Consider the following 14,165-nt stretch of genomic DNA (forward strand, 5'->3'; position numbering starts at 1 on the left):
TCTTAACTATTTAATACACAACGCACTGAAGTGATAAAAACGATTCAGTTGCGTGTACACGGATTTATTGGCATGACATTGAAAATGACGATCAAAACATGAACAATAAAAGACAGCGGTCAAGAAATGATTGTAGAAGAGCTTTCCGGGGTCATTCTCTAAGCGTCCATCTTGTTTGATGTTCAACGATGAGCTCGATCGTCTGTCCCCAAATTGTCACTGCAACACAGTCTGTTTCACAACTCGGCCCGCCTTGTCCACGGCAAAGTTATAATTCTTGGGGTTGTCCAGAGCTTCCTCGATGCGTTGGTCCAAGTTCTCTAACGTGATGAAGTTCTTTGCCTCCTCCTGTGGCCCAAAAAACAAAATACGAATGACCAATTTCAAAGCGGTCATGAAAAGAAAAAACATAGATATTGACTAAGGTGAAAAAGTCTACCTGCAACTGCACAATTTCCTCCTCTTTCTGCTTGATAAATTCTTGCTGTTGCTGTTCTCGCTGGAGATCCTCTTCCAACTTCTGACGTTCCGCCTCTTCCGTTTCTTTCTGGATCCTCACAATTCTGGAAAAAACACAAACAAGCTCAGGAAAATTAGAAACACCAAACAGTTGTCATTTATGATGTTTTTGAACCTCATTTTGTGAGCAATGTACAAATGTATGTACCGGTATACTGTATACTCTTAGCTCCTGCAGGTGTTATTGCACGGTGCGAACGATCAAGTGAGCAAGGCTACAAACGCGAAAGTGTTGCAGTGTGGTTTGCAAATTGTGAAGACATTTGTTCACATTCTTGTGGCAAAAGAAGAAAGAAATGACATTTTTCAATCACTAAAGAAGGTAATTTTTTTCCCAAAGATTTTTTGTAGTAAATCTCTGACATTTCCACGATTCTAATCAACACCATAGCTGAAGAAATGTCAAGCCACAAAAGGTTTCCCAAAAGTGTCATAAGGCGGACCGAAGTTGCAACAGGCGCAAGTTCTCTTGGCGGTTGAACTCCATGAGGTTGCGGTGCTCCTCGGCCTCCTGCCGCGCTCGCTCCTCCGCCATGGAGCCAGTCTCCTCCTCGTACTTCCTCCGCAGCACCTCCTCCTTGAACTCCACACTGAAAAGACCACCACATAAAATGGAAGCAGTCGCATAGCTACCTCGGTGAAAAGTGACCTCAGACTTTAAACACATTTCACAAACAAATGTTTTATTTTCTTAAACATTTTTTCTTTATTCTGCAAACAGGTCAATATGCCATGCAACAAATACTAAGGTTTTCAATTCAAATGATCCAATTTACAAAACACATGAATTGAAGCAAATATATTCTTTTTCATATTTCAAAACACTCCGTTAAAGTGACGTAATTAAACCCCGTTTGTGCGCTTAGCATTTAGCATTAGCATGACCACATTTACCCCGACAAGAAGCCTCATCAATGCTGTCCAAATCAATAAAACAGGTGTGAAGTGTCAAGTGTAGGCGCGTACCGCAGCGCCCTCATGATGAGCTTGTAGTCGGAGTATCTCTCCCGCAGCACGACCATCTCCACCGGGTCCACCGGCGGAGGGACTTTGATTCGCCCCAGCTTGGACTTGGCCACCGGGTCGGTGCGCGACTTTCGTCCGCGTTGCGCCTCCACCAGCGCGGCCCGCCCGGGCGCCAGAAGCCGGGCGACCCGCACGCTTCGGAACATCGCCGCCGCCACCGCCCGGAGGTCGTTTGTCGGGCTAATCAGTCGTTCGACGCGGCCGATATCGAAAAGTTGAACAAGTCCAAAAGTGTCACATTGACGCTGAAGAATAACAACATTCAACATCCATAGGCGGCGGCCATCTTGTGTGTGTCCTCTGACCCGTAAGCGATAAGAAGGCGGAAAGCCTTTTCTTGGAGACTCTATCGTCATCTAGTGGTTGCAGAGAGTTTTGCATACAAAAACAATGACGCCTTTTGACTGCCGTGTCTCTCCTGTGCAGTAGTTAGCGCTGTGTATCGGAACATATTGTACGTTACAAGAGGAAAAGGAATCGCTCCTGAAGATGACTGGTTTGAATTTTGGCAAAAGAAGATGGCTGGCAAATTAAGAAGGATAACTGACACTCGAACCCTCTTGCTGAAGTAAGTGTCACTTTTGTTACTTGGTGGGTCATTGTTTGGAATCGCTTTTGTGTTGAGTTTTGCTACAAGCAAAAGTTAAAAAAGAAAAAAAAAGAAGTAAAATGTGTTGTCTGTTAGCACCCTCTACCTGTAGAAAGTTAATACCGCGACTAACCAGAAAATAACTTCATCACATACGTAGGGTGGTTGCATTTTTATTCTGATTAATTCAGATTTTTTTTAAAATTCAATATCGTTCCGTCAAGGGACACAACAGTATATGTGCGATATTCATCGCAACATTCACAGAGACCAATTGAAATCAATTCCACAGTGCTTGAGGGTAAAAGTGTAGCTCTCCCTCCGCTCATACGCTGTAATAAAAAAGCATATACGGTATACAAAAATAAAAAGTGAGTCATAAGTCGGCTCTTATTTCTTTATTGAACATTTCGCTCACTGTTATAGTTAGTTTTCATTCCGTTTCATGTTTGACCGCAGCTGAGCATGAATTCCCGGCTAAACAATAAAGACTATCATAAATCGAAGACACCAGCGACGATTAGGCTTCTTCTGCATTTACATTCCCCCCATTGATGTTAACGTGGGCGTAAATGCAAAAGGAGACGTGAAGAAATGGTTTAAGGTCACTGGCTCAACTACTACTAGGCAGTTATTAAAGTCCAAGCAGTGTTTCTGCCACGTTACAAACACCTGCTCAAGTGTTTGCGCAAAGCTAGTTGCTTGGACTTTAACAATAATGATGCTTCATGCAGTGCAGCCGGGTTTTTTTTTTCTCGACGTCAAAATGTGTGGAGAAGAAGGGGGACTTGAGGTGGACCTCTCGCTTGCTTTTTGGCGCCAGGGCGCGTCTGTCGTGATGCGGATGACGTTGTGGTGACGTCTTGTTAAAAATGGCGGGGAGGTTGTCATGTTGTGTTTGAGTGTTCAGTGAACGGTAGGAAAGTAGGGATCCGACAGCCGCAGATCTTCGCTTTCCAGAAGCCCCCTACAATAAAAAAGAAGAGCATTTCAAGCCTTGAAATAACTTTTTTTTTCTTCTTTGTGGAGCAGTTTTGCGATTCAGTGACTTCATAATTTTGAGGAGCAATTCTTGTAATTTAATCTCAGGAACCCAAAGCAAGCGTTTCATTAAAGAGTAAAAATTGAACAATATAATGGATGAACAATACCCCCCCCCCGACCCCCCCCAAAAAAACGAAACAGCCATTTGAATTCCCTTCAATTCTGAATCTGTGATTCTCACCGCGGCTCTTCAAGATGTTTTGATGTGATACAAATTTTGACTCGCAAACCGAGATGCGAAAGAGTTTATTTCGAACCTTGATTTTAAAAGAACTTAACTCTTTGAATGACCGATTATATTATTTGGATTTTGAAGATTTTATGAAGAAAAAAAAAGAAGACGTGCGTGTGTGTGTGTGTGTGTGTGTTGAGGTGAAAGCGCGTCACCTGTACGCGGCGATTTCGATGTCTAGCGCCATCTTGACATTGAGCAGGTCTTGGTACGCTCTCATGTAGAGCGCCATCTCCTGCTTGGCGTCGTCGATGTCTCGCAGCAGTTGGCTGATCCTCGTCTGGGAACGGAACACCAAACATTGGGATGGATTTGCGAGGACAGAACTTGGAATGCCCATGCGCGACAAGATTTTTTATTTTATTTTTTTGTGGAGGGGCTTGAAGGTTCACCTGGTACTTGTCCACCTCGTTGGCCTGCGTCTCCTCCATCTCCGCCAGCCGCTCGTTGAGCGCCTCGACGACGTTCCCGAGAGCCTCGATGTCGGAGGATCGGGCCAGGAGCATCCTGCGGTACTCGGCGGTCTCCTCCCGAACGGCGCGCGCCGCCCGGCGGTCCCTGCCGGCCGCGTCCGCCGCCGCGCCGCACTCGCTCCTGTACCAATCCTCCGCGGCTCGCGCGTTGTCGCCGGCCAGTCGCTCGTACCGCACCCGGACGTCCCGCAGCGCCTCCCCCGGGTGGGGCCGCGTCGCCGCTGCCGCCGCCCCCTCGAGATGTTGGCCGATGTTGGCCACCTCCAGCTGGGCCTGCAGCTCCACGTTCTCCTCCGCAAAGACCTTACGAATCACATGTACAGCTTTTAAATTTCATGGACCGGGAGTGTCTAAACCAGGGGTGGGCAAACTTTTTGGCTCGGGGGCTGCATTGATTTTTAAAATTTGACAGAAGGGCCAGGTCAGCACGCTCTATGGTACATTAAAAAAAACTGCATTTGTTGACAGTCCATATCAAACATCAACAGAACAAAAGCATGAAAGTACGGTATTAATATACTTTTTTTTAAATGACAAAAGTGTTGTTGATGACCTATTTTAGTCTGTGCATCGCTGCAGATGGGTTGTGATCAGACCAGTAGAAGTAGAGCGATACAGAGGTACTAGGTGGTCGAAAAGATTGCCCCGGCCCCCCGTGTTCTGCAACCTCAAGTCAATGCGCCACCTGGCGGTGAAATGCCCGTCATTACAAGTCCAATTGAAATGAATGCAATCATTCACATCGAACCTTAATTGCGGACCGACCTTCGGCGGGCCGGATTAAAAAGACCAACGGGCCGGATTCGGCCCGCGGGCCGTAGTTTGCCCACCACTGGTCTAAACCACAGCCCCGTACAAAAGTTTTCTGGATGTACTAAAAATTAAGGCCAGCGGCCATCTTAGCGCCTCGAAAAAGAGCGACGGACCTTCTTGAGGAAGACCATCTCGTCGCAAAGGGACGCCACGTTGGTTTGGGTGTCGAGGAAGGAGAGCGCCGCCCGTCCCGCCTCCTGCCGGGCCCGCATCAGCGCCTCCCGGGCCCGCTCCCGCCGCCTCGCCTCCTCCTCGCAGCGTTCCCTCACCCTCCCATGAACCTCCTTCAGGTAGTCCCGCTCCGCCTCCATGCGCATTTTCTCTCGACTCTCCGACTCCATCTCGTCCCTCAACCTGCGCGCCGCCTCCTCGTAAACCCCCCGCAGGCGGGACGGGTTGCTCCTTCGCCCTCGCAGCGCCTCCAGCTCGGCCAGCAGCGCCCGGTGGTGGCGCTCCAGGAGTCGGACCTTCTCGGCGTAACCTGCGAAGCGGTCGTTGAGGTCCACCAGCTGCTCCTTCTCCCGCAGCCGCGAGCCGAGGACGCCGGCCCGGCCCGGGGAGGACGACTCCTCCGGGAGCCTCCTGCGGGACTCGGGGGATGCAGATGAGGAGCGGGAAGGGGATGATTTCAAGTGCGAACCGCTGAAGTCGCCCCGAGGTCGACGGCAGAAGACGGAGGAGCTCATGGTGATGTTGTTTTTATTTTTCTTTCTTTATGGAAGTGAAATGGATGTTTTCATTCAAAGTCCCCCTCGTCCTGCACACAATGAGCGAGCATTTGTGCACTGCACCACCCCGGGGATGCTGCAGACTTTTATATAAAGTACGCGCATACGCGCGCGCACACACACACACGAGTGATGTCGGCAGCCATCCGGCCAATAGCAGACTTCTGCAGAGCCGGTTGAAGTTGCTCTTGAAGCAATGAACAGACAGCGCAGTGCAAAAGCAGCTTTGCTGTCATAAGATAAGATATCCTTTATTTGTCCCGCAATGGGGAAATTTACAGTCAGAGTTCAGAAAGGAAAACATTGGGTAGGGAGAGGGAAAAAAAATAAATAATAGTGGCACCAAAAATAGCAGCCATGTAGAAGGCTGTTTTAATTCGTTACAGTCTGTTTTTTTTTTTCTCAAATTCATCATCTTGTCCCCTTTATGCAAATGTCCCTTTTCCGAATATGTGAGTCGGTCGGGCAATACTTCCGGTCACGTCGTCCCATCAACTTTTTTTTTTTTTTAAAGAAACAGACATCAGGAGGGTTACTTCAAGTGTAATTACAAATAAAGTACAAATGTATAAAAGCATCGCAATTGAACACGTTTTGAGTAAACAATTTTACATATCTACTGCCAGTCGTCACGCATTTGAATCACTAGAGGGCGCCATATCACTGCAGCCAATCCGAGTGTTTGCGACGTCATTGTGTTTCTCGCGCAACAAATGCACTTTTTTTTTCATTCAGAGTTTATGTACAGTGAAAATTTCCCTCCTGCTGCCCACTTAGGTAAAAAAAAAAAATAATAAGCACATCCAAAACATTTGCTTTCAACACACAGAGACTTTGGAACGTTGCTCCTCTGCGACCCTTTTGAAACATTTTACAGGATCCATTGGAGCATCTTTAGGAAACTATCCGTCAACTGCATTGTCATGTCGACATTCTGCAGTTTTTTTTTTGTTTTTTTTTTTACATTCGATGATGCCAAACGACCATCCGCATGACTTGGAAAAAGTCAACGTTGCTGTGTGGAAAAAAATCCGTGAGGCGACATACGTTTTAACAAGGTGTTGCTTTGGTGCAAAAATAAAAATATCGTCCTGGAAATGAAAAGCGTTGTGAGACGTTCATCTGGCACGAGGAGTACAGCACGTGGATCATGATGGCAACATTTATGCGTACAATGCTTTGGTTGCTTTTTAAATCGGAAATTCGAAAATGTTGTCTTTCGTAACCCTTCTGAAACATGCTCCATTTACATTCGCCCTAAATGTGCAATCCGGATCAGATCTGGTTTCACATCATTTTGGTCCAAATGAAATACCAAATAGCAGAGATGATATTATTTGACCTCCGATAAATGAGAGTGAATGTGTGTGAATTTTTAACCCCCCCCCCCCCCCCCGTCAAAAAAAACCAAACTTGCGATGAATGTTTTTCAACCTCGGCGGCGGTTATCCGGATGACGTGACATTGACGTTCAGGAGAAGACTTTGAGCCTCTTGCCGGGCGCTGCGCTCCCCTTGGCCTGCGGCATCATCCTGTGGCCCCCGGGCGGCTCCCTGGAGGAGAGCGGGCAGTACTTGATGGTGTGCGCGTTGTCCCCGTTGGCGCCGCACAGCGGGCAAGTGTACGCCCGCAAGATGGGGCACAGCACCCGGCCGTCCGCCGCCTTCAGAACGTGCGTGCCGTACACCTCCCCCGGGGCGCCGTTATTCCGACAAAACGCGCACACCCTGGGGGGCTCGGCCTTGTGTCTGCGCTCCGGACCCTCCGCCGAGCCGCGCCCCGCGTAGGCGGCCGCGTCGTCTCCGAGCGGGCGTCGCTGCCGGAGCAGCGAGAAGCGCTGCCGCAGCTCGTCCGGCGAGTCGTCCAAGCCCAGCGTGGCTTTCAGCGACTCCGTTATGGAGTTGGGGCCGCTACACCCGGCCGGGCCCCGGATCCGGTTCGGGGCCACCAGGGTGGACAAGCCCAGGTAGTCGTTCCAGAAATTGAAGGTGTAGTCGTACGGAGACGAGTAGCGGCGCTCCGCCAAATCCATCGCGCGGGCAAAAGTGTCCGCATGGGCAAACTTTAATTGGCGGCAGCTTCTCCTCTTCTTCTTTTCGCTTTCGCTGTCGTCTTGTTTGTACTTTTTGTTCCTCTTGCCGCCGTAGCTGCTTCCAGTGTGCGGGACAGGCGGCGGGGCAGGCGCGGTTAAGTGCCCGTCATTAGCGGGGTGAAGGGGGCGTGGCTTTGGAAAGGAGGTACCAGTCAGCCCCCCCCACTCCCCAATCCCACACTGACTCTTCTCGAGTCCTGTATGTGCAATTTCAATCATCTGTAGTCCCCGAACACAAAAACCCGCATTTGGGTGCGGCGGACTGATCAAGTACCCGCCAAATGAAATGCGTTGCATTGCAGATGACGGACGCCCTCAAACGCAGCGTCCCTTTTTTGACGTTGAATTTACAGCGAGTCAACGTGAAGTGATGACCCCACCCCGCACCTGCTATGCCCCCCCCCCTTTCGCATCAACCCCCACCGCCCCCCCCCCCTTCTGCCCCCATTGTCTCCACAGCAGGCCGCTCATTAATATGCATTCAACCCAAACGCGTATGCCCGCGCGAGCACACGCGCGCGTCGTTAGCCGCTAAAGCAGTCGGTCGCGCGCGACGACTTCAGCTTGACTGCGAGCACAATGACCGCGCTGCACGCCGCTTGCACACATTTGATGAGGCGCTGATTTATTGCTCTCCGTGTGTGTGTGTGTGTGTGTGTGTGTGTGTGTGTGTGTGTGTGTGTGTGTGTGTGTGTGTGTGTGTGTGTTGGGGGCTATTTCATGGAATTAAATTTGGGGAGAGAAGACAAGTAGCGTGATTGAAGCCTGCAAAGAGGAAATTTCACATTCACAGTAGCAGCACACAACAATCCAAAATATAGCCAGATGTCATTGGAGATAAATAGATTTCGCCTTATTGCTTTTTTTATTTCTTGAATTGAAAAAAAAAAAGGCGCAAAACTGCCCAAGAAGAAACTGACGTTCAGTGCAAGAACTCGTTTTGTATTTTTTTTTTCTTCACAAAAAGCAACTCACTCAAAATTTGAATATTGTTCAGCTACTAAGTTTGTCCTGTATCATTTCAACCCCCCCCCCACCCCCCAAAAAATCTCTCTGTCTGTGCTGTGTGCATACGTGTGTGTCGCACGTGCCAGCTGAACCCCCCCCCCCCCTCCCTGCATTAATAGCATAAAGTGCATAATGTGTCCTTTATCCTTGGATGTCCACAGACACACGGGAGCTTTCCTGGTAGCCAGTTGGGGCGGGGGGGGGGGGGGTCGACTCTGATCCCTAACCTCTGACCACTGCACTACGCCCACCCCTACCCACAGGGGGAATATGCAAGCAGCGCGTCTCTTAACGGTTGCTCCATCTGCACGTCCGAAAATGGAGCCCCCCCCCCCCCCCCCCCCCCCAGACGGGTGCGGGTGTCACTGGCATCAGGGAGCCGCCAAGGTCAAGGGGGAATTAAGCAGAGGCTGGTGTGGGCTGCCTTTCAGGCACATCAAGTGCTTTGTCGCCAGCTATTGCTTAACCCTCATTCTGGCCCCCCCCCCTTTTTTTTAAATCTTTTTAAACACACGCCTCCTCCTGATAAAATGTGTTCACCAGAGGGAAAATGGGGATCAATTGCTACAGGCCCGCTTAAACAAACAAACGGACTGCACGGTGGAACCGGTACGAGTACTCAATGCTTGGGTACTCGCCAATACCGATACCGAGTATCCGATACTCGATACCGAGTATCCGATACCAATATTACTTTTCATGCGGAAAATTTCATTTAAAGCGGTGAGGGATCGTGTGTGTGTGTGTGTGTGTGATATTGGCAAGACAAAACACCGAGCGAAAATGTCAACTGCTCCATCGCCGATTCATCAAGCAGCTTTTTGCAAACGTGCCGTTTGACTAAAAAGCTTTCTCCGTTTTCAATTTTATTTGCGGTTCATGAATAATGGCGGTTTGTTACCTCCCAGAGAGCACAGATGGGTCGCCGGGGCGCCGGCCAGATGGGCCACACCCCGACAGGGGGGGGCTCGAGTTACTGACGGCCGAGACGAGAGTCTGCCGCCTCGCACGTTGGGGAATACCCGTGATAGGCGGCTTACTGTCACGCCGCTGTGGACTTGCTTTCAAGACTAACAAAAGTACCGGACCGGTTGCGGAGTAGAGAGCGGATCTAACGCCGTGCATTTTGTCAACGACGGGCATCGATCCCCGAGCGACCGCTGCGCTTGCGAATGTGCTTTCCTCAGGACTCTCGTGTACGACTAGCGTGCCGCATTTAAAGGGAACAAAAAGCATCCGCTTCGATTGGCCACGATTGAAGTCGACTGCGGCCTCTCCCGCGGCGGCGCAGCCCTCCCTTCGGTTCAGTGTAGAAGAACAAAAAGTCATCCCGGGACAATCGTGCCATCTTTGGGCTCTAAAATTCCAATGACTGACTGAACGAAAAGATAACAAAAAGTTAACGGCGCACATTCGAACGAGCTGGAGAGACCGAAGCTGCTGGAAGCGAAACGGGCCGGCCGAATTCCCCGCGTGCCAAAGGTCCCGCTAAAGTGGGCCGTCGGGCTTAGAAGAATGCGGACGTCCATCTGGACAGCGATCTGATTTCGGCTGGTCGCCGAGAGCGCGTGGAACATTTCGCTTCTGGAAACGGAGAGCAGTCGCGGTCACTGTTATTTGGTCATCTTGTGTGGCCGGCCGGCGTGGTGCATTTGGCAAGATTTGTTTGAAGAAAAAAAACCCAAACAAGGAGCACAAAAGTCATCACATTAGCGACTACTCAAACTCCTTTTTTGTCTCGTGTGACTGTTGCGGTGCATTCGAGGGCATCTGTTTGCGACGTACGCCAAAAGTGCGGATGTCGACGCGAACGGATTAACCGAGCTGCTTTTTTTGCGAACGAATGACTTTTTGATTTCAATCTCGTGCGATTTTATCTGCGGCGCCTGACGAGCAGGAGCGCCGAGGGCCCTCGAGAAGCTTTTTATGTACAAAAAAATGACGAGTCAAGAGGTCGAGCATCCAGCGTATCGAGCTCCTTTTTTGCGAACAATAAAAAGCTCGCGTGAAATCTTATGCGACTGGTGTGGTGCGCTTGCGACGTCCGGCCAGCAGGAGCACCAAAACGAAGACGTACACGTTAGCGAGTAGCTTTTTGCGAACAAAGGACAGAACAGCCGCCGGTCAAAATGTGCGGTGATGGATGGATAAATTGCGTTGGGATGGAAAACGAAAAGGCCTGCAATTGACTGGCTCCCCCCGTCATGATTTTTGCCCCGCGTAGGCGTGACCTCATTTCCCCAAGGTCACATTTTAGACTGATCCGCCATTTTTGCCTTCATTTCAAATTCACGCGCATGCCGGGGAAGGAGTTGTAATTTATTTCATCTTGCGCGACGGGGTCGGCGGACAAACGCGCTCACGTTTCGTTCCTTTTCCATTCGCGTCCCCTCGGCAAGCGTTCCCGAGACTCTTTTGTTTGCCGGGATCCTGGTTGCCGTGGCGACCAACCATCCCCTCATCGAAATCTTCCCAAGTTATTATCTATGCTAATGAAATGCCGCACGCGCGCGATGGCCATTATCTGGCTTCATGAAACACTCTCTTGTCTACGATTAGATGCCAGCCACTTTATTGTCCTTTCAGCCCGGCCGTTTACGATGTGAGCTTTGTGGCGCGCGCGCACACACACACACACACACACACACACTCTCTCTCTCTCGAATAGAAAGAGTGTCCAGTTGCCGAGAGCAGGCGCGCTTTGGGGCTCATGTGTTTGATTGGACTAATTGGCCAACCTCACGGCGCCTCTGTGCTGCTTGGCAGAAACCATTGCGGAGGATCTCGGATACAGCGGAGCCTTGACTAATCGGTTGCAGCCCGTCCAAGAACACCACCGAAACTTTTCTTTTTTTTTTTTTCTTTTAAACATAAGAAAATAGCATTCAAGTCTTGTTTTTCATAAAAACATAACATAATTAAAGAGAACATAAGAGTCTCGGCATCATGATTTGTTCCTTGTGTCTTCTTATGGTGTAACAAATGAAACAAAGACAGTCACAACTGCTAAGTAAGCATCAGTAAAATTAGTTAGTTTATTATTATTTTTTTTGTTGCAGAGTCTAAAAAGGTATGCCTGTGAGTTATGTTGTCCGTCTACATGCGTTCCTCCACCGTTTGTGTTCACCTGTCTGTTGTTTGAAGGGTTTTATCATGAGCATAACGTTGATGCTATTTGTTACCTTGTCCATCGTGTTTTGAGTTACGTTTTAGCATTAAGCTAGTTGATTTTCCGAAGGCAATGTTATACTTTTTGTAAAAAAAACAAAATAAATAAAAATCATGATGTTTTGCAGAGAATTGTAAGAAATAAATTGGATGAGCCTGTCTCCTTTTTTCCCTTTTATTCTCGGTAAGTTATAATCTACTGGTACTTCCCACTGTGACATAATTTCCAGTTGACTTGCTTCATTCACGCCTTTGTCCACTTTGTGTCGGGCTTTTGACACCCAGAGGATGAAATGGCGGGAGCGGAAACGTTTGCTTGTGTTTTTCTTCCGGACGACTTCCTCCTCTTTTGTGGAGCTTTTCGTCTCTCGCTTTGAGGAAGCGAAGAACATAAAACAATCAATAAAAGTCACAATAAAAGGCGCAACTATCTTTGTATATTTTTGATGTAACATTGTGTATGATGCGATTCATAACACAATTTATGCAATATTTTAATCTTTGTTTCCTTTTCGTGCTGCACCGTGTAACAAATACCGATCGAGAATGCAGGCTTGAAGTCGACTTGATGATTTTTCCGCCTGCAGAGGTTAGTAAACTTCCATGCTGCCTGTCCAAGCAGACCCCCCCCCCCCCCCCACACCCCCCAGGTCACTTTTCTGCAGGAAAGGTACGAAGATCAAAAATGAGGGCTTGAATTCGACTTTGCGAATTAAGCGGGCCGACGACATCTGCAGAAGCGGTGGGTGGCCACTAGAGGGCGACAAGATGCCACCCCACCAAAAGACCAAAAAAAAAAAAAAAAGCCATAAAAAATGTAAAATGAAAATACTTCCAAGCATCTATTCCGATTGTTGAGCCAAAGAATGTCAAGTTTCTCCGCATCTCCGGCCTCGATGCGTTTGCGGCCTTGTGAAATGAACACAGCAGTTGTCCCACTGAGAAGTTGACCTTCCCCTGCGCAAAACTCAATTAAGGGATTGATTGCTTGGCTTTCATTGTCCTCGGCGGCATCAAAGGCGGACGGTTGACTGGTTGCCTCGTCTTTTGTTCGGAAAGAGATTGACTCGGGCAATCGGCTGTGCCCTTTTGTTTGGGAGGGGGGTTCGCTAAGACCTCCCGCAGATTCAAAGGCGTCCCCTTTCCTCGCGTCTCTGGCGTAGCGTGCGATGCATTTGCATGACGGCTCTTAACAAGGACAATGTCGGGGAAAGACAATCGACTGTCTTGTAAAAATGTCTCGGAACGGGTCCTTTGGTGTCTCCGATGGAAACCGCGCCAATGCTAATGCTAACGAATATAGCAATCGATTCCGAAAAGCAAACAAGTATCAAGTTGCTGTCGGATCTCTTGCTCAACGACTACGACTTTTGCCTCATTTTTCACTTTCGTACTTTTTCCTCAAATCTGTGAATTTTCATCTCATATTCTCTCGTTTATGTACTGGTATGTATTTATGAATAGTTTATTTTTTTGTTTTATTTTCCACATATTTGTGAATTATTTTTGTATTTTTTATCCAGGAAAAAAACATGCCAACAGTAGACACCGGGGGCAGAAAAAGTGCTGTATTTTTTTTTTTTAAGCCACAGCAAGGCAAAATAATGTCACCATCAATCACTGATTTACGACAGGAGACACATGCAATAAAATCTCACGGCTTTTTAAACGGTGTACTTCCTTAGCTGAAGGAATGTGCTTCCTTCAATGCAGATACAGTAATCGCGCGGCAACAGTCACTATTTGAGGCACTCCACCTGTGAAAAATGGCATATACACTGTATGCTATGCAGGAATTTACAAATTAATTACCAAAAAATACACCCTTTAATTCATAACTGAAAAATGAACAATTCTAAACCCGTGCTCTTTAAATTCCATTTTTAACTCCAAACTTTAACCCCAAAATGAATTCCAAATTCTGTATAATGCTAGTCTGGTATCATAATTACAGTACTTTTACAGAACATTACTTCTCTTTGCCAATTTTCCCAAAATAGTCTGCTTTGGGGTTTTTTTTTCACAAAAGAAAAAGGAAATTGGAGCTTTTCCCTCACTGAAATGGAATGTTTGACTGCAACGTGCATGAGTGGGTGAACAACTGAAGACATGGACCACACTTGAGGAGAGGCTGCCCCCTGAAGGCGCTTGCTTGACAATCAACTGAAAAGTCAGTCAAATACATAAACACGCCTGCAGTTTGTAAAGCTCGTCTCAAAGTTTTTCAACAATGAAACGGAGCAAAAAAAGTTACTGAGACATTAAATGAATGGATAACAAACGATAACGGCACAAATACTTAGGGTGAGGCGCAGAATTAAACACGAATAGCTTCTGTTCATATTGTCCTTAAAATACACATTATAAAATGTTGTTGTCATGAAACAGTTATTTTAAATGCTGTTCGTTTTCGGACGATGGTGATTGCTCGCCGTCGGTAGACTCCTTACCGCCACCTGTCGCTCTGGAGTAG

General features: G+C 48.1%; 2 protein-coding genes and 1 pseudogene across 2 annotated transcripts; all 3 read right to left on the minus strand.

Moving 5' to 3' along the window:
- Positions 1-48: 48 nt before the first annotated feature.
- Positions 49-1,852, minus strand: mrps26 (mitochondrial ribosomal protein S26). Its single transcript, XM_086126932.1, has 4 exons — positions 1,486-1,852; positions 963-1,109; positions 440-563; positions 49-348 (listed from the first exon to the last, which is right to left on the minus strand). The coding sequence occupies exons 1-4, from the start codon at positions 1,812-1,814 to the stop codon at positions 217-219; spliced, it is 732 nt and encodes a 243-aa protein (XP_085983058.1). The 5' UTR covers positions 1,815-1,852; the 3' UTR covers positions 49-216.
- Positions 1,853-2,517: 665 nt separating this feature from the next.
- On the minus strand, positions 2,518-5,504 carry neff2 (neuronal intermediate filament family member 2). The gene is made up of 4 exons (XM_086128066.1): positions 4,810-5,504; positions 3,803-4,186; positions 3,566-3,690; positions 2,518-3,101 (listed from the first exon to the last, which is right to left on the minus strand). The coding sequence occupies exons 1-4, from the start codon at positions 5,380-5,382 to the stop codon at positions 3,041-3,043; spliced, it is 1,143 nt and encodes a 380-aa protein (XP_085984192.1). The 5' UTR covers positions 5,383-5,504; the 3' UTR covers positions 2,518-3,040.
- A 1,310-nt stretch (positions 5,505-6,814) lies between these two features.
- Positions 6,815-7,568, minus strand: LOC147195680 (nanos homolog 1 pseudogene; annotated as a pseudogene).
- Positions 7,569-14,165: the final 6,597 nt, after the last annotated feature.

This window comes from Hippocampus guttulatus, chromosome 13, assembly GCF_054856545.1.
Source record: "Hippocampus guttulatus isolate MCC_2025c chromosome 13, RoL_Hgut_1.0, whole genome shotgun sequence".
Taxonomy (NCBI): Eukaryota; Metazoa; Chordata; class Actinopteri; order Syngnathiformes; family Syngnathidae; genus Hippocampus; species Hippocampus guttulatus.

Excerpts from the sequence above, each read along its gene's own strand:
- mrps26 (XM_086126932.1), bottom strand. The coding sequence starts at position 1,814 with ATGTTGAATGTTGTTATTCTTCAGCGTCAATGTGACACTTTTGGACTT. Across the intron at positions 1,110-1,485 it reads CTCATCATGAGGGCGCTGCG|TGTGGAGTTCAAGGAGGAGG; the intron begins GTACGCGCCTAC and ends TGGTCTTTTCAG. Across the intron at positions 564-962 it reads TTGCGCCTGTTGCAACTTCG|AATTGTGAGGATCCAGAAAG; the intron begins GTCCGCCTTATG and ends TGTTTTTTCCAG.
- neff2 (XM_086128066.1), bottom strand. The coding sequence starts at position 5,382 with ATGAGCTCCTCCGTCTTCTGCCGTCGACCTCGGGGCGACTTCAGCGGT. Across the intron at positions 4,187-4,809 it reads AGATGGTCTTCCTCAAGAAG|GTCTTTGCGGAGGAGAACGT; the intron begins GTCCGTCGCTCT and ends GTGATTCGTAAG. Across the intron at positions 3,691-3,802 it reads ACGAGGTGGACAAGTACCAG|ACGAGGATCAGCCAACTGCT; the intron begins GTGAACCTTCAA and ends TTCCGTTCCCAG.